The sequence below is a fragment of the Carassius gibelio genome, chromosome A17 (assembly GCF_023724105.1).
Source record: "Carassius gibelio isolate Cgi1373 ecotype wild population from Czech Republic chromosome A17, carGib1.2-hapl.c, whole genome shotgun sequence".
In the NCBI taxonomy this organism is placed as follows: domain Eukaryota; kingdom Metazoa; phylum Chordata; class Actinopteri; order Cypriniformes; family Cyprinidae; genus Carassius; species Carassius gibelio.
In genome coordinates this window covers 8,840,341-8,856,592 of record NC_068387.1, presented here as the reverse complement: position 1 = coordinate 8,856,592, position 16,252 = coordinate 8,840,341, and the positions used below count along the sequence as shown (strand labels likewise).

The 16,252-nt window shown below is 36.5% G+C and overlaps 3 protein-coding genes across 6 annotated transcripts; 1 reads left to right on the top strand and 2 right to left on the bottom strand.

Moving 5' to 3' along the window:
• Positions 1 to 18: 18 nt before the first annotated feature.
• On the bottom strand, positions 19 to 6,046 carry LOC127933620 (T-cell activation Rho GTPase-activating protein). 3 transcript variants are annotated; one of them, XM_052530712.1, is made up of 11 exons: positions 4,885 to 6,045; positions 4,228 to 4,551; positions 3,797 to 3,875; positions 3,603 to 3,662; positions 3,210 to 3,279; positions 2,840 to 2,982; positions 2,567 to 2,728; positions 2,339 to 2,448; positions 2,077 to 2,245; positions 1,811 to 1,919; positions 19 to 1,403 (listed from the first exon to the last, which is right to left on the bottom strand). In XM_052530712.1, exons 3-11 carry the CDS (start codon positions 3,821 to 3,823, stop codon positions 391 to 393), a joined length of 1,863 nt encoding a protein of 620 aa, XP_052386672.1. In that variant the 5' UTR covers positions 3,824 to 3,875; positions 4,228 to 4,551; positions 4,885 to 6,045; the 3' UTR covers positions 19 to 390. The 3 variants fall into 3 exon arrangements, with proteins under 3 accessions (XP_052386672.1, XP_052386673.1, XP_052386671.1); XM_052530713.1 differs by having other exon boundaries at positions 2,840 to 2,979; positions 4,228 to 6,046; XM_052530711.1 differs by having other exon boundaries at positions 4,228 to 6,045.
• A 795-nt stretch (positions 6,047 to 6,841) lies between these two features.
• LOC127933425 (neudesin) lies at positions 6,842 to 8,368 on the bottom strand. Its single transcript, XM_052530426.1, has 4 exons — positions 7,870 to 8,368; positions 7,701 to 7,761; positions 7,208 to 7,311; positions 6,842 to 7,068 (listed from the first exon to the last, which is right to left on the bottom strand). Exons 1-4 carry the CDS (start codon positions 8,002 to 8,004, stop codon positions 6,892 to 6,894), a joined length of 477 nt encoding a protein of 158 aa, XP_052386386.1. The 5' UTR covers positions 8,005 to 8,368; the 3' UTR covers positions 6,842 to 6,891.
• A 1,221-nt stretch (positions 8,369 to 9,589) lies between these two features.
• On the top strand, positions 9,590 to 12,882 carry LOC128031364 (proton-activated chloride channel). Of its 2 annotated transcripts, XM_052619580.1 has the most exons (9): positions 9,590 to 9,608; positions 9,867 to 9,997; positions 10,224 to 10,320; positions 10,890 to 11,102; positions 11,175 to 11,329; positions 11,409 to 11,551; positions 11,629 to 11,770; positions 11,975 to 12,082; positions 12,191 to 12,882. In XM_052619580.1, the coding sequence occupies exons 2-9, from the start codon at positions 9,962 to 9,964 to the stop codon at positions 12,350 to 12,352; spliced, it is 1,056 nt and encodes a 351-aa protein (XP_052475540.1). In that variant the 5' UTR covers positions 9,590 to 9,608; positions 9,867 to 9,961; the 3' UTR covers positions 12,353 to 12,882. The 2 variants fall into 2 exon arrangements, with proteins under 2 accessions (XP_052475540.1, XP_052475539.1); XM_052619579.1 differs by lacking the exon at positions 9,590 to 9,608 and having other exon boundaries at positions 9,768 to 9,997.
• The last annotated feature ends 3,370 nt before the right edge of the window (positions 12,883 to 16,252 follow it).

Here is a 16,252-nt window from a genome sequence, read left to right as displayed (position 1 = left end):
AGTGTATGGCAACGTGACTTTAGCTTTATGTTGTCTTTATTTCATGAGAAGATGAGAAGACATACATATGATTTGCATTGTTTTTAAGCATGCACATTAGTTCTGCAAACATTGCACAAAAACTTAAATTCTATGTAGTGAATTTTCCTCAAAGTGCCTTTCAGTCACATTTTTGGTTTTGGGGTGCTGTAGAATCAAAGCACAGAGGGCATGAACAACACATTGTCACGAAAGTCTGGACAAAAATGAAGAATCAAATTCAACATATTCAGCACAACTGAATTGCACTTGAAGCCCTGAAATGTTAACGCCTCATTATGAGGTCATATGCAAAAGACATTTCCCCTCCACCAAAAAAATAAAAAACAAATAATACAAATGAACAATACATCAGACATATGTCTCTCTGAGGTCTTTCTGATTGCACCAAACTGGCATTGATGCTTCATACCCAGGTTCAGATGTGGTCCTCTGTCTCAACTTTGAGGAGAATCCACTCATACGATCACAACATGTCTCTTTATTGTCTCTTTTGTGGATATCGAAATGTTGTTTCCCAGAAGATAATCCCAATGTCTCTTCACTAGAAGATCTTGAGTAGCTGCACGTTTTCTTTGACAGACACCTGGCATCCTGTACAGTCAATGATCTACGGCTCGAGAGAGCGATGTGGGAATTGTCCTGAACGGCTTGCTGATAACTTGGAGGATTGCTTGGTATCCTGCTGTCCACCTGCTGAAAAACCTCCTGGCTACACAAGCGTCTCGGCTCCGGTTGAGGTTTCAGTACATCAGGTAGGGTCTGGCTGTGGCGTAGGGCTCTTTCGATGGCCCGTTTGGTGGAGCCGCTTCGCCCGAAGACAGTCCTGCTTCTGATGTGTGCGCTCTTCATGGATTGGGAGCGTTTTCTGGGGGTCTCTGAGCGATTCGGTGCAGGTGCCGATTGGCGGGTGGGGAATGAATGTTTGCGTTGAAGGGCTTTTCTCTGATTGCATGAAGACCCAATAAGAGGACTGTTATGGATAGAGTTCTCCGAAGAGCTGGAGAAACAACTCTCAAGTGAACTTGAAGAGTAATACGAACCGTCTTTAGAGGATGTCCTGCTCTTCCCCAAGCTGTTGCCTGCTCTAACCACAATACAGTCATCCGAGATCTGCTTTGTTAAGAGTTTGTCATAAAAGTCTGTTTCTGTCTGGCTCCTGGAGAGGGCAAGGTGCTGATGAACTCCCTGTTTGAGGTTGATTACTGGTTCTGAACGTCTGCGAATCAGTTTTTTTGTCCAAAGTTCCTCTGCGCTGGAATGTTTCTGGGATTTCTCTTCAGTGGCGGATTTGATAGAGTCCACGTCATCATCAGGGTCATTACTGTCGTACGCAGAGTCGTGACGGTGCGAAGAAATAGAGTCTGAAGGAGAAATCGAGGACAGATACTCATTAATTATCAAGTATTTTGCTTACAATTGCTTTGCTAAATATGTGCCATCGTATGTAAAGACTGCCTATGCATTGGAGGAACCTGGACAGTTGGGAATTAGTAAGATGTTTTGAGGCTGTGGAAATAGCTTCCTCAATTTGAAATCAAGTGGGAATTGGATAGCCAATTGGATTTTGGAAGGTGCAACTGGACCCGCCTCTATACAGCTATACAGTCCATACTGTTTTCATAGCTCTATACTTTTACTGTACGTCAACAATAATTATCTCTGTGTGTTTATTTTATTAAGAGACCATGTTAATTCTTCATCCCCATTGAAATGAATCTGCAGTGGTAACTCCAGTGCATAGGCAAAGACAAAATATTCAAAAATGTACCTTGGCTATCGCTGAGTTCATCTTCATCAGAGTCTCCAAAGAGTGTCAATGCATCCTCACCAAATATTTGAGGGCAGTTGTCAATGAGAAACTCAGTCAGTTTCGTCACCTGCAAATACAAGATACACATGAATTAATCAAAGGGCACATCAGCAACATAAAAGATCACGTTGGTTATGAAATCTCATTAAAATGGGTCAAAATAAGTCTGCATATGGAACTAGTTTTAAAGCTTTTCTTCTTGTTGTTTCAGTCACTACACTCACCTCTTCCATCTTTTCCATAGTGTCTGTTTTGAGCAAGTTGGGGGAAACACAAGTAGCCAGATTGGAGGAACTCATCTTGTTCTTATCTGCATTCTCACTTATGTGGTAGAGCAGAACCATAAAGTGCTTCAAGAGCTGAAAATTCGGCTCAGGAAGTGTGTTGATCATCCTAAAGTAAAGCATGAAGGAAACCTGGTCACAATCACAGTTTATTTACCGGTACACTAAACACTTTTTATTCAAATATATAGATATAACTTACATTTTAAGTTCAGCACACTTCTGCTCTTGACCTTCCTTTTCCATTGCAGTCTTCCAGGATTTGTACTTCTCCACCATTAGCAAACAGCCAGGCAGTTGTCTAAGAAAATCCTGCAAATCAAAACACACATAATAGACAGGTGTTAATGATCAATTATGCATATTCTCGACTTTAGAATTGCTGTTAATCACATCAAATTAAATCATAGTGCAGAAGCTTGTCCCTTACCTTGACGAGATCTGCAAGCAAAAAGACCGAATGCTCTTTCAGATCCACTTCTATCCCTTCGTTGAGCTGCGCCTTGATCTCTTTGAGAGCCCTGGCGTTCCCGGCCCTCCTGAACACCCCCTCAGTGGACAGACCCTTTCTCAGCAGCAATGTAAAGATATCCTGCAAAGGAAATTAAGACATTTGAAATACTAAAATCACATACACATAATACCAGATGTGTGTATGGTTTTGCATTGAAGTTCTATGGTATCACAAAATGACAATTCTTACCATAATTGCTTTGGGAGGACACCCATCTTTTTGACAGACATCAGACAAGGGTCGCCCAAACAGTGTGTTTTGGGGATGCTCCATGTTCTTTTTCTGTACTTGATGGAAGAATTTCTTCCAGCGCCTTTGGTTGATGTTTCCTGCTAAATATGAACAGACAGTAAAAACTATATTCTTTAAAAAGAACCAACATATGTTGATATTTTCTAATTTACAGTAAGCTGCATTTACACTTGTTTTTGTTTTGTTTGTTTGTTTAGTTTTATTTTTGTTTCTTCTTCTTCTTTTTTTCTTCTCAACATGAAGATTCCAAAAAAACTATTAAAAAGCAATGACATTTCAAAGAACAGAAGTGAGACTTTCAGCTTACCAGTGTGGGAGGTGTTGGTCAGATTGGCTTTAGTCTGCTGACTAAGGGAGAATCCCATATTCACTGGAACCTAATAGAAATGAAAGCAATCAATCAGATGAAGCAAAGCACTTAAGATGTATATCTAATTAAAAACAGAACTAAACATAGTAACTGGGGGATTCTGGGTTGGTGCAACAAGAGTTTAACAGAACAAATGCTTTGTAAACATCACATCTAAACCATGTCTAAGTGAGATTTATTGACATTTAACAGGTCAGGACTTTGTAGCATCCTATTGTAGGCTTTGTTCTCAACACTCAGCCTTAAAAGAATCCATAATTGCACTAATCTATCAATCAGAAGGCTTTAAGGAATGCTGTATGCGCAAGATCTTGGGATCAATATACTTACATCTTTGGCTGGGATGCTGATTACGTCCATGCTGCTTTGGGTCGACGATTTGACAATAGGCTGAAGGAGAAAGAACAAAAGCCTGTCAATGGGATTTAGGGAAGTAAGTCAATTCAAATACGTAGTAATCAGTTTCCATGATGACATTAGAGACAATAGGTGTGTGAAAGTGTTTGGAGAAGGTGATAACTTACCACGCCGTGACCACTCAGCACCGTCATAGGTTTGTTGTGTTGTGATGACCAACAGATGCCGTCCTCTAGGTCAGAATACCTGATCGGTGAAAACGGCTTTATTTATTATTATAGCACTATAACAACTTAAATACAGAATGCAATGATAAAATCAAACTTTGCAAATCAACACATGAAGTTCATGGCACAAATAATGCATTAAAAAAATAAAATTAAATACATTTTAGTCTTCTAAAACATGACAGTTATTAGTAAAATATTAAGCTGTAATATAAATTACAGTAAAAAATGTTATATGCATAAAAAAATGTAATGTAAAATGCATAAAATGTTAAACTCCATTATAGCTAACAGCTTCAAAACATTGAAAAAAAATAACCAAGAACACATCACTATATTATAAAATACATGTAAATAAATATGTTACTCACCACTCTAAAATATTCAGTCGGGGTCAAACGGTGTGGGTGGCTGGAGAAAGCAACGATCTACATTGACTCAGGAGCAGAACAGAACTCTATCAAGAGACTCGGACAGACTGAAGTGAGACAGCCCGGGCTCTACACAAAATGAAAGTGGGCGGGCAAAGGGGAAATTCTGATGTGCAATGGAGACAGGAAGCAGCATCACGGACTCCCACCATCAACACCTCTTTAGCTACAAATGGCAAGCCGTTGTGGCAGAGGGTGGAAAGTGTGATATCTACGTCACTCATGTGAGCATGAATGCAGCATGTAGCACGCGGGTGACAACGTCTACAGCAATGAGAGAAAGTCCATATCAAATTACGTGATCAACAGGCTCAAAAACATGAATATCATGTTACATCTTTCTGTATTAGAATAAAACAGACATGGAAATGAAGTCATAAACAATAGAGATTAATATCTTTAGATAGATAGATGCTTTATTTGTCATTTATTTGTCAAATTGTGTTTCACACGTCCACAGCTTATGGTTCAGTGCCTTGTAAAACAGTAACAATTATTAAGAAATACTAAAACATAAATATTGTAGTAAAATTATTTAAAATACTTTAAATATATTAAAATATTACAATAAAAAATAACCACAATAAAGTCACAAACTCTGATTTAGCAGCCTGACTGCTGTAGGAAGAAAGCTGTTTAGCAGATAAGTTGTTTTCCTGACTGCATCGATGTAAACAATCCATAAAATGGCCGTGTGTAGTCTTTCAGGATGCCACCAGCTCTCTGCACACAGCGCTCTGTGTAGAAGTCCTGTAGCTGTGGCAATGAGTCCAATAATTTTCTCAGCTGTTCTCACAGTCCGGCTGAGATTGTGTCTCTCCTCCACCGTATGCCAATCCCGGACGAGATGCAATAGGTCAACAGGCTCTCAGGTGTCCCTCTGTTAAACAGGGTCATGGCTAGTATATAGGAAGTTCCACTTTCTTCAGCCTTCGGAGAAAGTGAAGGCATTGTTGGGCCTTCTTGATGACAGGTGATGTCTTGTCGGTCAGATGGAGCGGTTTATGGTGAAGTTGGCGAACCCTCCTGAAGTCTATGACATGAGGCAGCAATCATTAACAGCTGCATTTAACTTGTTAGATAAAATGCAGGACAGTAATTCAGAGTTCTTTCTTTAGTTTCTGAAGGTTTTCTGGTAAATAGAAACATAATTGATCTTGGCCAGTGTTTACAGTAAAGGCGCTTTTACAATGATTCACTATTTTGCTGTAAATGTTAATGAGACCCGGGGGAATTTTAGTTACAAAAAGTAAACTATCATTTTGAGACTCTGAATCTGACAGTGTTTGCCGACTGACTCACTATCGTTCATGAAAACGTCCAGCCCCCATGTTTTTACATGAGATGCATAATAGGTCAATTCATTATGAAAATAAAAAAACTGCTTTGGACCAAATGGTTTTCAGCATACCCACCTACTGCTTACAGTCTCCTCAGAAATTGAGGTCACTGCCTTCTCATCAGGAGCTTTTTGATGTTTTGGAAAAGTCAATCATGTGGAGTTGAAAAAAATCTATATCTTAAGTTTGAAGTTTATCTTTACTGGGCAGAACTAGATTTCTTGTCACACTTTTTATGCCAGTGAACACTTCTCATTAGGTTTGAATTATTTTATTTTTTTCTAGGCACATACCTTAGAGTTAGAAAATAGGTATTTCATAAAATAAATAAAATACACATTTTATTCATAAAGGATGCATTACTTTTACAGTATAAATAATTATGTTACAAAAGATTACTTTTTCAAATACTGTTTTTTTTTCAATCCTAAATATATTATATATATATATATATATATATATATATATATATATATATATTAATTGAATAAACACAATTTTTTAACAGCTGTTTTCCAACTGCCTGACCCACATTAAACTTTTTTTTTAGACCAGATGACACCTGCCTGTGTGTTTCTTCAGAAATTCATAAACACATTGCATCTAGATTTCTTATTTGACACCAATATGACAGTCCGACAAGCTGAAATAACAAACTCTCTCTCTATCTCTCTCTATCAGATTCATGTGAAACATTTCTGGTCATTTCTGGTCATTGAGGGCATTTCTTAAAGCTTAGACACAAACACTATAATTATGACTGAGCTGGCGTTTGAGTAAAAATGTTGTTGTGAAATGATATTTTAACGCTTAATTTGTAATATGAAACCTCTCACCACAAGCAATTTCAATTTCTAAATGAAGTGAATCACCAAACTTTCCTCTCATGTACAGTGATAGAAACCAAGAGATTTCATGCGTTTACAATTACAGACACTTCTTAGACGCCTCAAGCATTTAAAATGATTATTTAACATCATTTAATACATGTAAATGTGTCAAACAAATAAGCCTATGTCTTTTTTTTTAATCACACCTGTAGGTGGCCACTTTGAATGACATTCAAAGCAGCCCACCAGGGAAAAACCCACGTGGGACAGTATGCATCATAATGTTTTCTATGATTGTAGGCTGAAAGACCACCAGACAACCTCAAATGTACACATGCCCACTTAAGAGTAAAGACAAAGGTCACAAACAACTATGATTCAAACTTTTGATTTGACTTTTAGATAGCTTTATTGGAAGACAATTAGTATATGCATCAAAACTCATCTTTAATGTTGAAACTGGGTTGGTCTTCGGGTTTGAAGTCTATATTGGGGCTGCCGTCCTCATTGAGAACGCGTCTGCTGGTGTATCCCACGATGGGGTATTTTACTTTGTATGTGCCCTTGAATATCTCCTCAAGAGACTGTAGTTGACTCTCAGTGAGGTCCGTCTAACAAATAGAAATAGTGTAAAAAAGTTAGTGCAGAAAAGTCTGGTGGAATCCAATATTCAGGTTTATATTAAGAAACTGAAACGAAATGTTTTTCTTCTGTGGCACAGCTGTGAATTTGTTAAAATACCCATCTTACAGTGTCATAAGTGAGGTCTGCTGGGTCAAGGGACATTTTGGCCACAGCTCTGGTTGAGTCTTTGCCAACAAGGGCATTATAAGGTGCTCCCTTTCCATAAAACTCTGAAAATAAAAGAAACACAACAGCGTTTCCACACACTTTGAACAAGAAACGCCCCTGTCATTCTTGATTACGTAAATCTATATAGACTGCCATAACGAATTACAATTTCTAGGTGATGAAATAGAGTAGAACTTAACATAACTGCACAATTTCACTCTAAGAGTTCCCATGGCTCCTGGAACTTTATGCTAAATAGCCCTGGGAATCCCAGTTTATTTTTTTCCATTGTTGGAAATTTAGTAGCCAAGTGGTTTACACAAATAGCAAAATAAGGAACAAAGCATTTGTCTATTAAAAATTACACGGATAGATGTAGTTCCTCTAACACGTTGATAACTTCCTCTAGCACACAAAAGCCCGGAGAACGTTGTTAAATAAAACATCTAACCTTTTCCAGCTGTGACGTCAAACACAACACCTTTAATGGCCATGTAAATTGGTTGTCCTTCCTGTGGGGGTGGGGGGCGTTTAAATATCTTTAGTAAATGCAATTTGCATTTAGTATTTGAAGAAATATCGACTAGTTCAGTGTTTGTGTGACACAACACGTAGCTTACCTCGCTCCCATCGTATCTTTGCAACTCCTCCTCGGTAAACAGACGCACCGGTTTTGATGCGTGTTTTATTTTACTTTCATTTGTTGAACAAATACTTAGTAAGCTGTATAATACAACAATATGTGCATAAAACATCGTGGACTGTCGTGTTGAGGTTTATATGTTGTAGGAACCGAGTCTGCGGCGGCAGTTTCCTTGTTGTCATAGGAGGGTCTGGTTTCCATTCAGCCTATTTTATGCTGATCTTGGATCAGTTTCACAATCAGATTTGTAAATGCTTTATTTGTTTTGAAACGGATTCTGTGAGTGGTGCTTGAGGACTTAACGGTCTTACATTTTAATGTATCGTTATTTTTGGTCCTAGACTTAGATTGTAACACTGTAACTTCTGCTTCGGAATTTTCTAAACTTCCAGCCGCGAGTTTCTGTTTCTCCGTTCACGTGAGGTGGTCCGGAAGTGACGTGCACTACTGAAACTCTCCTTTTGAGCACGGTCCTCCTCGGGACTTTAAAAGAATGCATTCCCACGGTTTCATGGGGGATTATCCACAAAGTTTTATGAATCTCTACATTTACAACAACATTGAATCTTTTTTTTGTTTTGTTTGTATTGCATGCATTAGAAAAAAAATCCAAGCCACGTCTTATGCAGGTTATGTTTTAAAATATCTTAATATTTATATGGAAAAATTAAATAACTGAACCCCAAAACATTTTTCAACATGGAATATTGTACAACTGACATATATTTCTACCGTCAGTTTATTACTGTAGCTTATGTGCTCTATTATGCCTTTGTACATTTAGCCCGTACTCATGCAATTACAAATAAAAAATGTATGGAGCAAAAACTGTGGAATTTTATACTTCAGACAAGGCTAGCTGCTTAGGATGTCATGTAAGCCTTCTTTCCGTTTATATGGTAATTGTTTTAGTCCTATACAAAAGCTGTGAAATTCATGGCTTAATCATCCTTACATTTCATTTCTTAAACCGATTTATACTTAAAATATAAGTGTAAAATGTTGTCACAAATGGTGTGCCCAGTGTTTAAGTGATAGCTACATATATATATATATATATGTGTTAATGCTAACCTGGAAGTGTAATTAACCTTCGTCTCATAATAATCTTTTGATTCGTTCGTCAAAAAGATTCATTAAGATTCGTTCAGTAACTTTTAAGGACTTAAGTTGAATCACTGAATCAGTAATTCAAACGATTTATTAAAACACCGATTTGTTCACTAACGAGACAAGTCTTCTATCATTCATTAAAATTGGCTAAGCATCATTGTTTCCCCACACATCTTTTCATCCAATATATAAGCTGTGCATGACTTTTATCAAGCTACAAAACAACCACGATAATAGTCCAAACAAATGAAGCTTTTAATTAGCATCCTTACGTCATGTCAATTGTGTGTTGTTCTTACACAATTAACTCCTTTCTGTCCTCGTGTAACTGTCTGAATCACATGACTTCGCGACTCCTTCACTAAAAGGGGCGTATTTCTTTAAAAGTTTCAACCAATGAAATGCTCCGTCACAGCTCGCTGTCGAATGCTATTGGCTCACGCCATTGTCAGTCCTTCATGACATTACAGTCACGCGAAGGTGAATGACAACGGTTCATTCACTCTTAAAACATACAGAAGTTGTCTCTGCGTAAAAAAAATAAAATATATAATTAAAAGTTTCCCAGCTCTGATGTAAAAATACCTATCTTTGTTTATGCAAGTAAGAACTGTCCTCTCATTAAAGGATATGTATATTAATTGTTATTATAATATACGACAGTGTGATTTTAATCATAAGAGAAAACATTAAGGGGAAACCAAATGCGAAAGAAATTAGCGAAACAGAACCTATGGAAGATTCTGAGTAACGTTAAACTTTAAAGAAAAAGATCAAGGATTGTATCCCAAGCCCTCCCCAAACTAACTGTGATGTCACGCTTGGCATGTTTTTTGGCCATTTTTCTGTGCCTCGTTCCAGCTCCTCGGGACGATCCGTAAGAAATGAACCTGGATCCTGCTCCTGAAAGTTGATGGCAAATTTTAAATGCCCCAAATATTCGGAGGCGAAGCAGAATGCTGAGGAGAGACACATCTCGATCTTATCAGGAGGTAATGAAACTGAAGTGTGAAATGCGGTTAGATCCTGCAGGACTCATATCATCGGGGTTTCTGCTTGCGATCGTAGTAACGCAGAAAGTGCGTATGAACATCTGCAGTCATGTGATAACAGCTGACCGCAGCTCTTCATTTCAACAGCAACCGGGCGCAGAGCGAAATATTATCATATATATTTATATATGTCTATACATTTTTAATGTAACTTGTTGCATTGTAGTTTAACGGTGAAGACTGTGCTGGGCCACTTGGGTCTTACCAAAACAATGATGTTTCTGAAGTGGAGCAAGATCAAGCCAGCTGTGACCCTTCACCAGGTCTGAAATTATTTCCTAAAAATATGACAGTAATAAATACAAGTTTCTGTTTATGTAGATCTAGATTTTAATGTAGATCTATGTATGCAGACAGAAAACCTATGGTTATATTTTGAGATATTTTGCTGATTATTGATTGATTGATTTATATTGCATGCATTAATATATTCATATCATCATCTTCAGGAGTTAATTTGCCAGTTGGATTGTATGATACACTTTGTATTAAGTTGCTGAAATAAAAGAAAACTGCCAGCAGAATAATCACAAAATAAACCGCTTTCACCTAACTGCATCTGTATGTTTGTTTTTTCCTCCTTTTCTCAGACTGCTATAGTTATATTGTGTGATGGTTTAGTTGGTGCAATTGAGTTTTATAAATTAAGATATTCATTTATTTTTACAATCTCAGAAGGTTAATTTGCAAAGATAGATATTTTCTAGAAAAAAATGTCCCTTTCTGTGACAATAAAGTCTGTATTTATTTATTTATTTATTTATTTGAATGCATTTATTGTGTGTTTTATTAAAGACATGGCTTTAAAATAAACTTGTATTAAATGTTGCAGATGAGGACATTGTGGACAACAATCTAATGCCCACTGGTTTCAACAAAGCGTGCCTGAAGAATGTTTTCACAGTCATCCTTGTCCTCATTTATTTGCTGCTCACTACGGTCGCTGTGTTCTTGGCCTACCAAACCATTTCAGACTTCATGGAGAAGCTCAATCATCCAGTCATGTCTGTTTCATACAAAGAGGTTGAGGAGTTTACTGCACCAGGTGAGCTATAATACACTGTTATGGTATCAGAATCTATATTTACAGTATTTTTCACGATTCTTTTGCAAACAGGAATAGCTTTGTATCCTGGGAAGGCACAGTTATTAAGCTGCGTGCATCATTATCATGACAACATTCCACCTCTTGTTGCATTGGGCATACTAGAGGAGAGAAACTGTATAAAAGAGGAGGTTATTTACCACGGGCCATATTCAAACCAGACACAAGTATGTTTTAGATCTTCCTTGCATGTTTTTAAAATAAATTGTGCTATAAATAATCATTTACGTAACATGTCTGTGGCAGAAGCGAGCCATAGTTGTCAGAGGGCCGACTGATGTGAGGAACCGAGAACTTATATTCCTCCAGTTCAGCCGGAATGAAACGGAAGAGGACTTCAGCGCAATCAGTTACATGATTTTTGCCAAATTTAGTGACATGCTTGAAAGGTACAGCTATATTGAAACGTCTACCATGACTCAGATTTGTTTTCCTGTTTGTGTAAAATCATTTTTTTTCTTACCAGCTCAGATAAAGCTGCTTTTATGATGGACTGTGAAAGGAATTACTCAATGTGGACCTTTTCTGGAGGCTTTCGGACATGGGTCAAAATGTCTTTGGTCAAAACGTCAGGCAGAGGAAATGAATCAGTTGAATTTAGACAGGAGGTAATATATTATTTATAGGATTATTTACCAGTCTTTGTCAACTTCAGCATAATAGTCAGATTCATAACCACCATAGAACATGTAGAGATCATGCTCTTCATAATTATCAGATTAGTGGTCAACCAATTTAGGTTTTTTAGTAGCTAATTCTTAATCTGATCCACAAATACTGAATATTTGGTTAATTTTCCATATTTATTTCAGTCCAGTGTTGTGAAGTACATCGACAAGAGGCCACCACAAGAGCAAGCCAATGAGCTTTTCTTTGTTGTGTTTCAATGGCGAGATCCATTTATACAGCAAGTAAAAGATGTAAGTGAGCATGTTATTAAATATTAAACTGCTTATCAAATTGTCTGAACGTTTATATCCAATGCTTTACAGAGGGTCTAATTAATTGTGCCTTATGTTTTTGAACAGATAGTCACAGCAAACCCGTGGAACACCATAGCCATATTGTGTGGCGTCTTCATGGCTCTGTTTAAAGCAGCAGACTTTGCCAAACTCAGCATTAAGTGGACAATCAAAATTCGTAAAAGACACTTGAGGGCAAAAATAAGAGAACTGAACCAAATAAGCTAATTCTTTTCTGATTCATCATATCTTAATTTTTTTTTAATTATGATCATCAAACACTTTGAGCTTTCTGCAAGCTTTTTTCAGAGCAAATAGTCTATTACGCTTTCATGAGAATTGTGCTAATGTTGTATTGTACATTTTGTTTTAACTGGATAATAGATTTTAACTTGAAATCGTAAAGTAACAACTTATAGTGAACAGTGAATGCTGAGGCAAATTGTATTCATGAAGTTGCTACACTGACATATTAACTATTTGAACCTGTTTTATGTGAGATTAAGCTAGTTAAAATGATGACTAAGAAGAGACTTTGCTGCAACAAAAAAAGACAAGGACCTTTGGTTATGGTGGATTTCTCAACAATAATCAACTCCTGCAGGGCATACAGTGACATCGAATTTTTGTAAAGCTGAGGATCTTGTCTTCCTGCTGTTTTCTTTCTTGCTAGCAATGTGAATGAGAAGTTTTGTTAATATGACACATGTTGTATGAACATATATCAATCCAATTAAATTATTTAATTGACTTAAAAACGTTGAAAACATGAATTGTTTTTAACCACGCTTACAAAGCAAGTTGAACTTTAGGCCTATTTCAGTTATTTTTTATCCATTGTCATGGTACCATTATAGTTCTTTCTAATGATAAAAATACGTTTTGTTTTCACGTGATGTAAATACATCTGTCTTTCTTTTTTTTTTCTTTTTTGATTTCTGTTAAAACTGATGTTGCCTCAAGGACTAAACATGTTATATTGTTTAAAATATTGTTATTGTATGTTTTGGGATATTTGGGGAAATGCATAATTCCAAGTAGTTATTACAGTACATTCCAATTACATTTCAAGTTATTATTTTATATTATTAATATTATTTTTAAACCATATTACCTGAATTCTCAATTGAATGCAGCTGAATCATGAATTATTATGGGGGATAAGAAAATTTTGGTTTTGATTAATTTAAATACAAGTAATCTCATAATTATTTTGTGGCACTAATGAATAGTTCAATAAGAATTAACACATGGAATTTATGTTAATAGCATTAAAATTCTGCAGCAGAGTTATGATATTTCTGATAATTATTTAGGCTTGTGTGTACTCCAAATGGCTAAAGCTGCAAACTTGACTCCTTCCATCATTTCTACAGAAAAATACCATTAGCCATTAGCATTAAGAAAAACTTGATGTTGTAACAGAAACTATGGACTCTCTTTTCTAGACCTTTTTTATATGGTTACTCCTTTACACTTAAAGAAGTGTAAAGAAAACAGTCCAACACCGTGGTATAATGAGCATACTCACAGGCAGCTTGGAAAATGGTGCACAGCTGGAAGAAAACAAAATTGGAGGTATTCCATATTGCATGTAGGGCAAGTACTTCTACTTATGGAAAAGCTCTTAAAAAGCTAGATCTGCTTACTTTTCATCTCTTTTAGAAGAAAGAAACCGATACTATTAGAGATAAAATGTAATTTTTGATCCTAGAAAATTACAGGACAATCTCAAATCTCCCTTTTCTGTCAAAAATACTAAAAAAGACAGTATCCTCTCAGTTGTGTTCCTTCTTGGAAATAAATGATATCTGTGAGGATTACCAGTCAGGATTTAGACTGCATCATTGTACGGAGACTGCTCTCATCAGAGTTACAAATGACCTGCTCTTATCATTTGATTGTGGTTGTATGGCTCCATTAATGCTACTGGATCTTAGTGCTGCGTTTGACACTACCGACTACAACATTCTTTTGAGTAGACCATAAAATTTGGTTTGCATTAGTGGAATTGCATTTGCATGTTTCAAATCTTACTTATCTGACCGTCTTCAATTCGTAGCAGTGAATGATGAGATATCATATCGATTGCAAGTACAGTATGGAGTACCACAAGGCTCAGAACTATGACCTCTGATTTTCACCCTTGACATGTAGGAGATACCATCAGGAAACCTGGTTTTAGCTTTCAATGTTATGCTGATGATACTCTGCTCTTTATTTTTTTGCAGTCTTGATGAAACATACCAATTACCAAAACTAACAGAATGCATAGTTGATGACTTATAATTTCCTACTGCTAAATTCTGAAGAAAAAAAAACTAACAAAAAACAGATGTGTTCAATATCGGACCAAAAACCACAGCATGTAATAATCTAGAAACACTTTCTAACACTTGATGGCTGCTTTGTCAATTCTTCATCATCAGTTAGAAACCTATGTGTGCTATTTGACAGCAATTTTCCTTTGAAAACCATATTTCTAGCATTTGAAAACCATTTTTTCCATCTTAAAAATGTATCATACATTCATAAAATTACAACCTATGCTCTTAATGTTAAATGCAGAAACATTAATTCATGTGTTCATTCAAGGTTAGATTATTGTAATGCTTTATAGGGTGGTTGCTCTGCACACTTAATAAGCAAACCCAAGTTGCTCCAAAGCAGCAGCAGCTAAAGTTCTTACTTTAACCAGGAAGTGTGACTATATTAGCCCGGTTCTGTCAACTCTGTACTGGCTTCCTATTTAAGGTTGAAAGGATTTTTTTAAATCTTGCTAATTACTTATAAAGCCCTGAATAGTTTAGCGACTCCATACTTGAGTGAGCTTATATCACATTATAGTCCTTCACATCCTTTGCCTATTTAGTGCCCAAATTCTGGATCTATCTACCTAACTTTGTTCGGGAGGCAGACACACTCTGTCAGGTTTGATTTACAGTAGATTAAAGACCCATCTCTTTAATCTGGTTTACACATAAAACACTGTACCATTTCTATATTTCAATTCCGTTAAATGATTTTTATGCTGCATTAATTAGGTCAAACAGAACCGGGAACACTTCCCAAAACACCCAATGTACTTGCTACATCATGGCATCTACGCTAATATTAATCTGTCTCATGCTTATTCTGAGGTCACCGTAGCCACTAGATCCAGTCTGTTTCCGTTTCCAGACCAGATGGTGGATCAGCACCTAGAGATGACCTCTACAACCCTGAATGTTAGCAGAGACAATGTCAACTAGATGAGGTCGAGAGACAGATACCCTGCAAAGACCTTGTCAACTAGATGGCCATCGGGACAAGACAAGGGGAACCAGACAAGTCCTCTGCGCAATCTGACCTGTGTTGCAACATGGAATAAAACCATATCATGCTGGTTTCATCTGGCCAGAGGATATATTTAATAATTTAATGCAGTTTGCTAGTTTGCAGTTTGACTTATCCTCTTTCAAAGACTGTTCAGAAAACACACACACACACACACACAAAAATCACATTGTATTGAGGTGGTTCATCATATGTGAAACAACATAAATAATACTATTTGTCACAAACAGCAGCTTTTTATGTAACTTCTGAGTGTTTTCTTTAAAATAATATACAGATATTGCATTATTCCCCACAGCAGGTATGTACAGTATAGGAACATTTCATATTTGTGTAGGCGGAAATTGTATACAAAAAGGGTATTATTCCTTTCTTCAGTTGGAATGGAATAACTTTTGCATAGATTATGATAGAAACACATTTCCTTTTTCCTCTATTAGCTGACATGTGCTGGAAACACATAAAATAGGTCTGAAGCTGCTAGGCCCTTCATTGCCTGAGCTATACTATTTCAAACTTCAGTTTATACAAATAAAACAAAAAAGTGCCTTGTTTTTTTCCCTATTTATTATAACACAGACAGCATATATTGTCATTTTTATCAATTTCAACAGTGTTTTATGTAATTTCAAAGGGTTTCCTTTAAAATGATACCAAACTTCGTGTGTTTACACTTCTGCATTGTAGGAATGGGAAGCTGTCTAAATTAGGTAGGAAAATGGAAAACGGAAATCCCCAAAATAGCATTTGAGCTTAACAGGTTTAAGTTTATAATAATAATTTGTGGCCAGT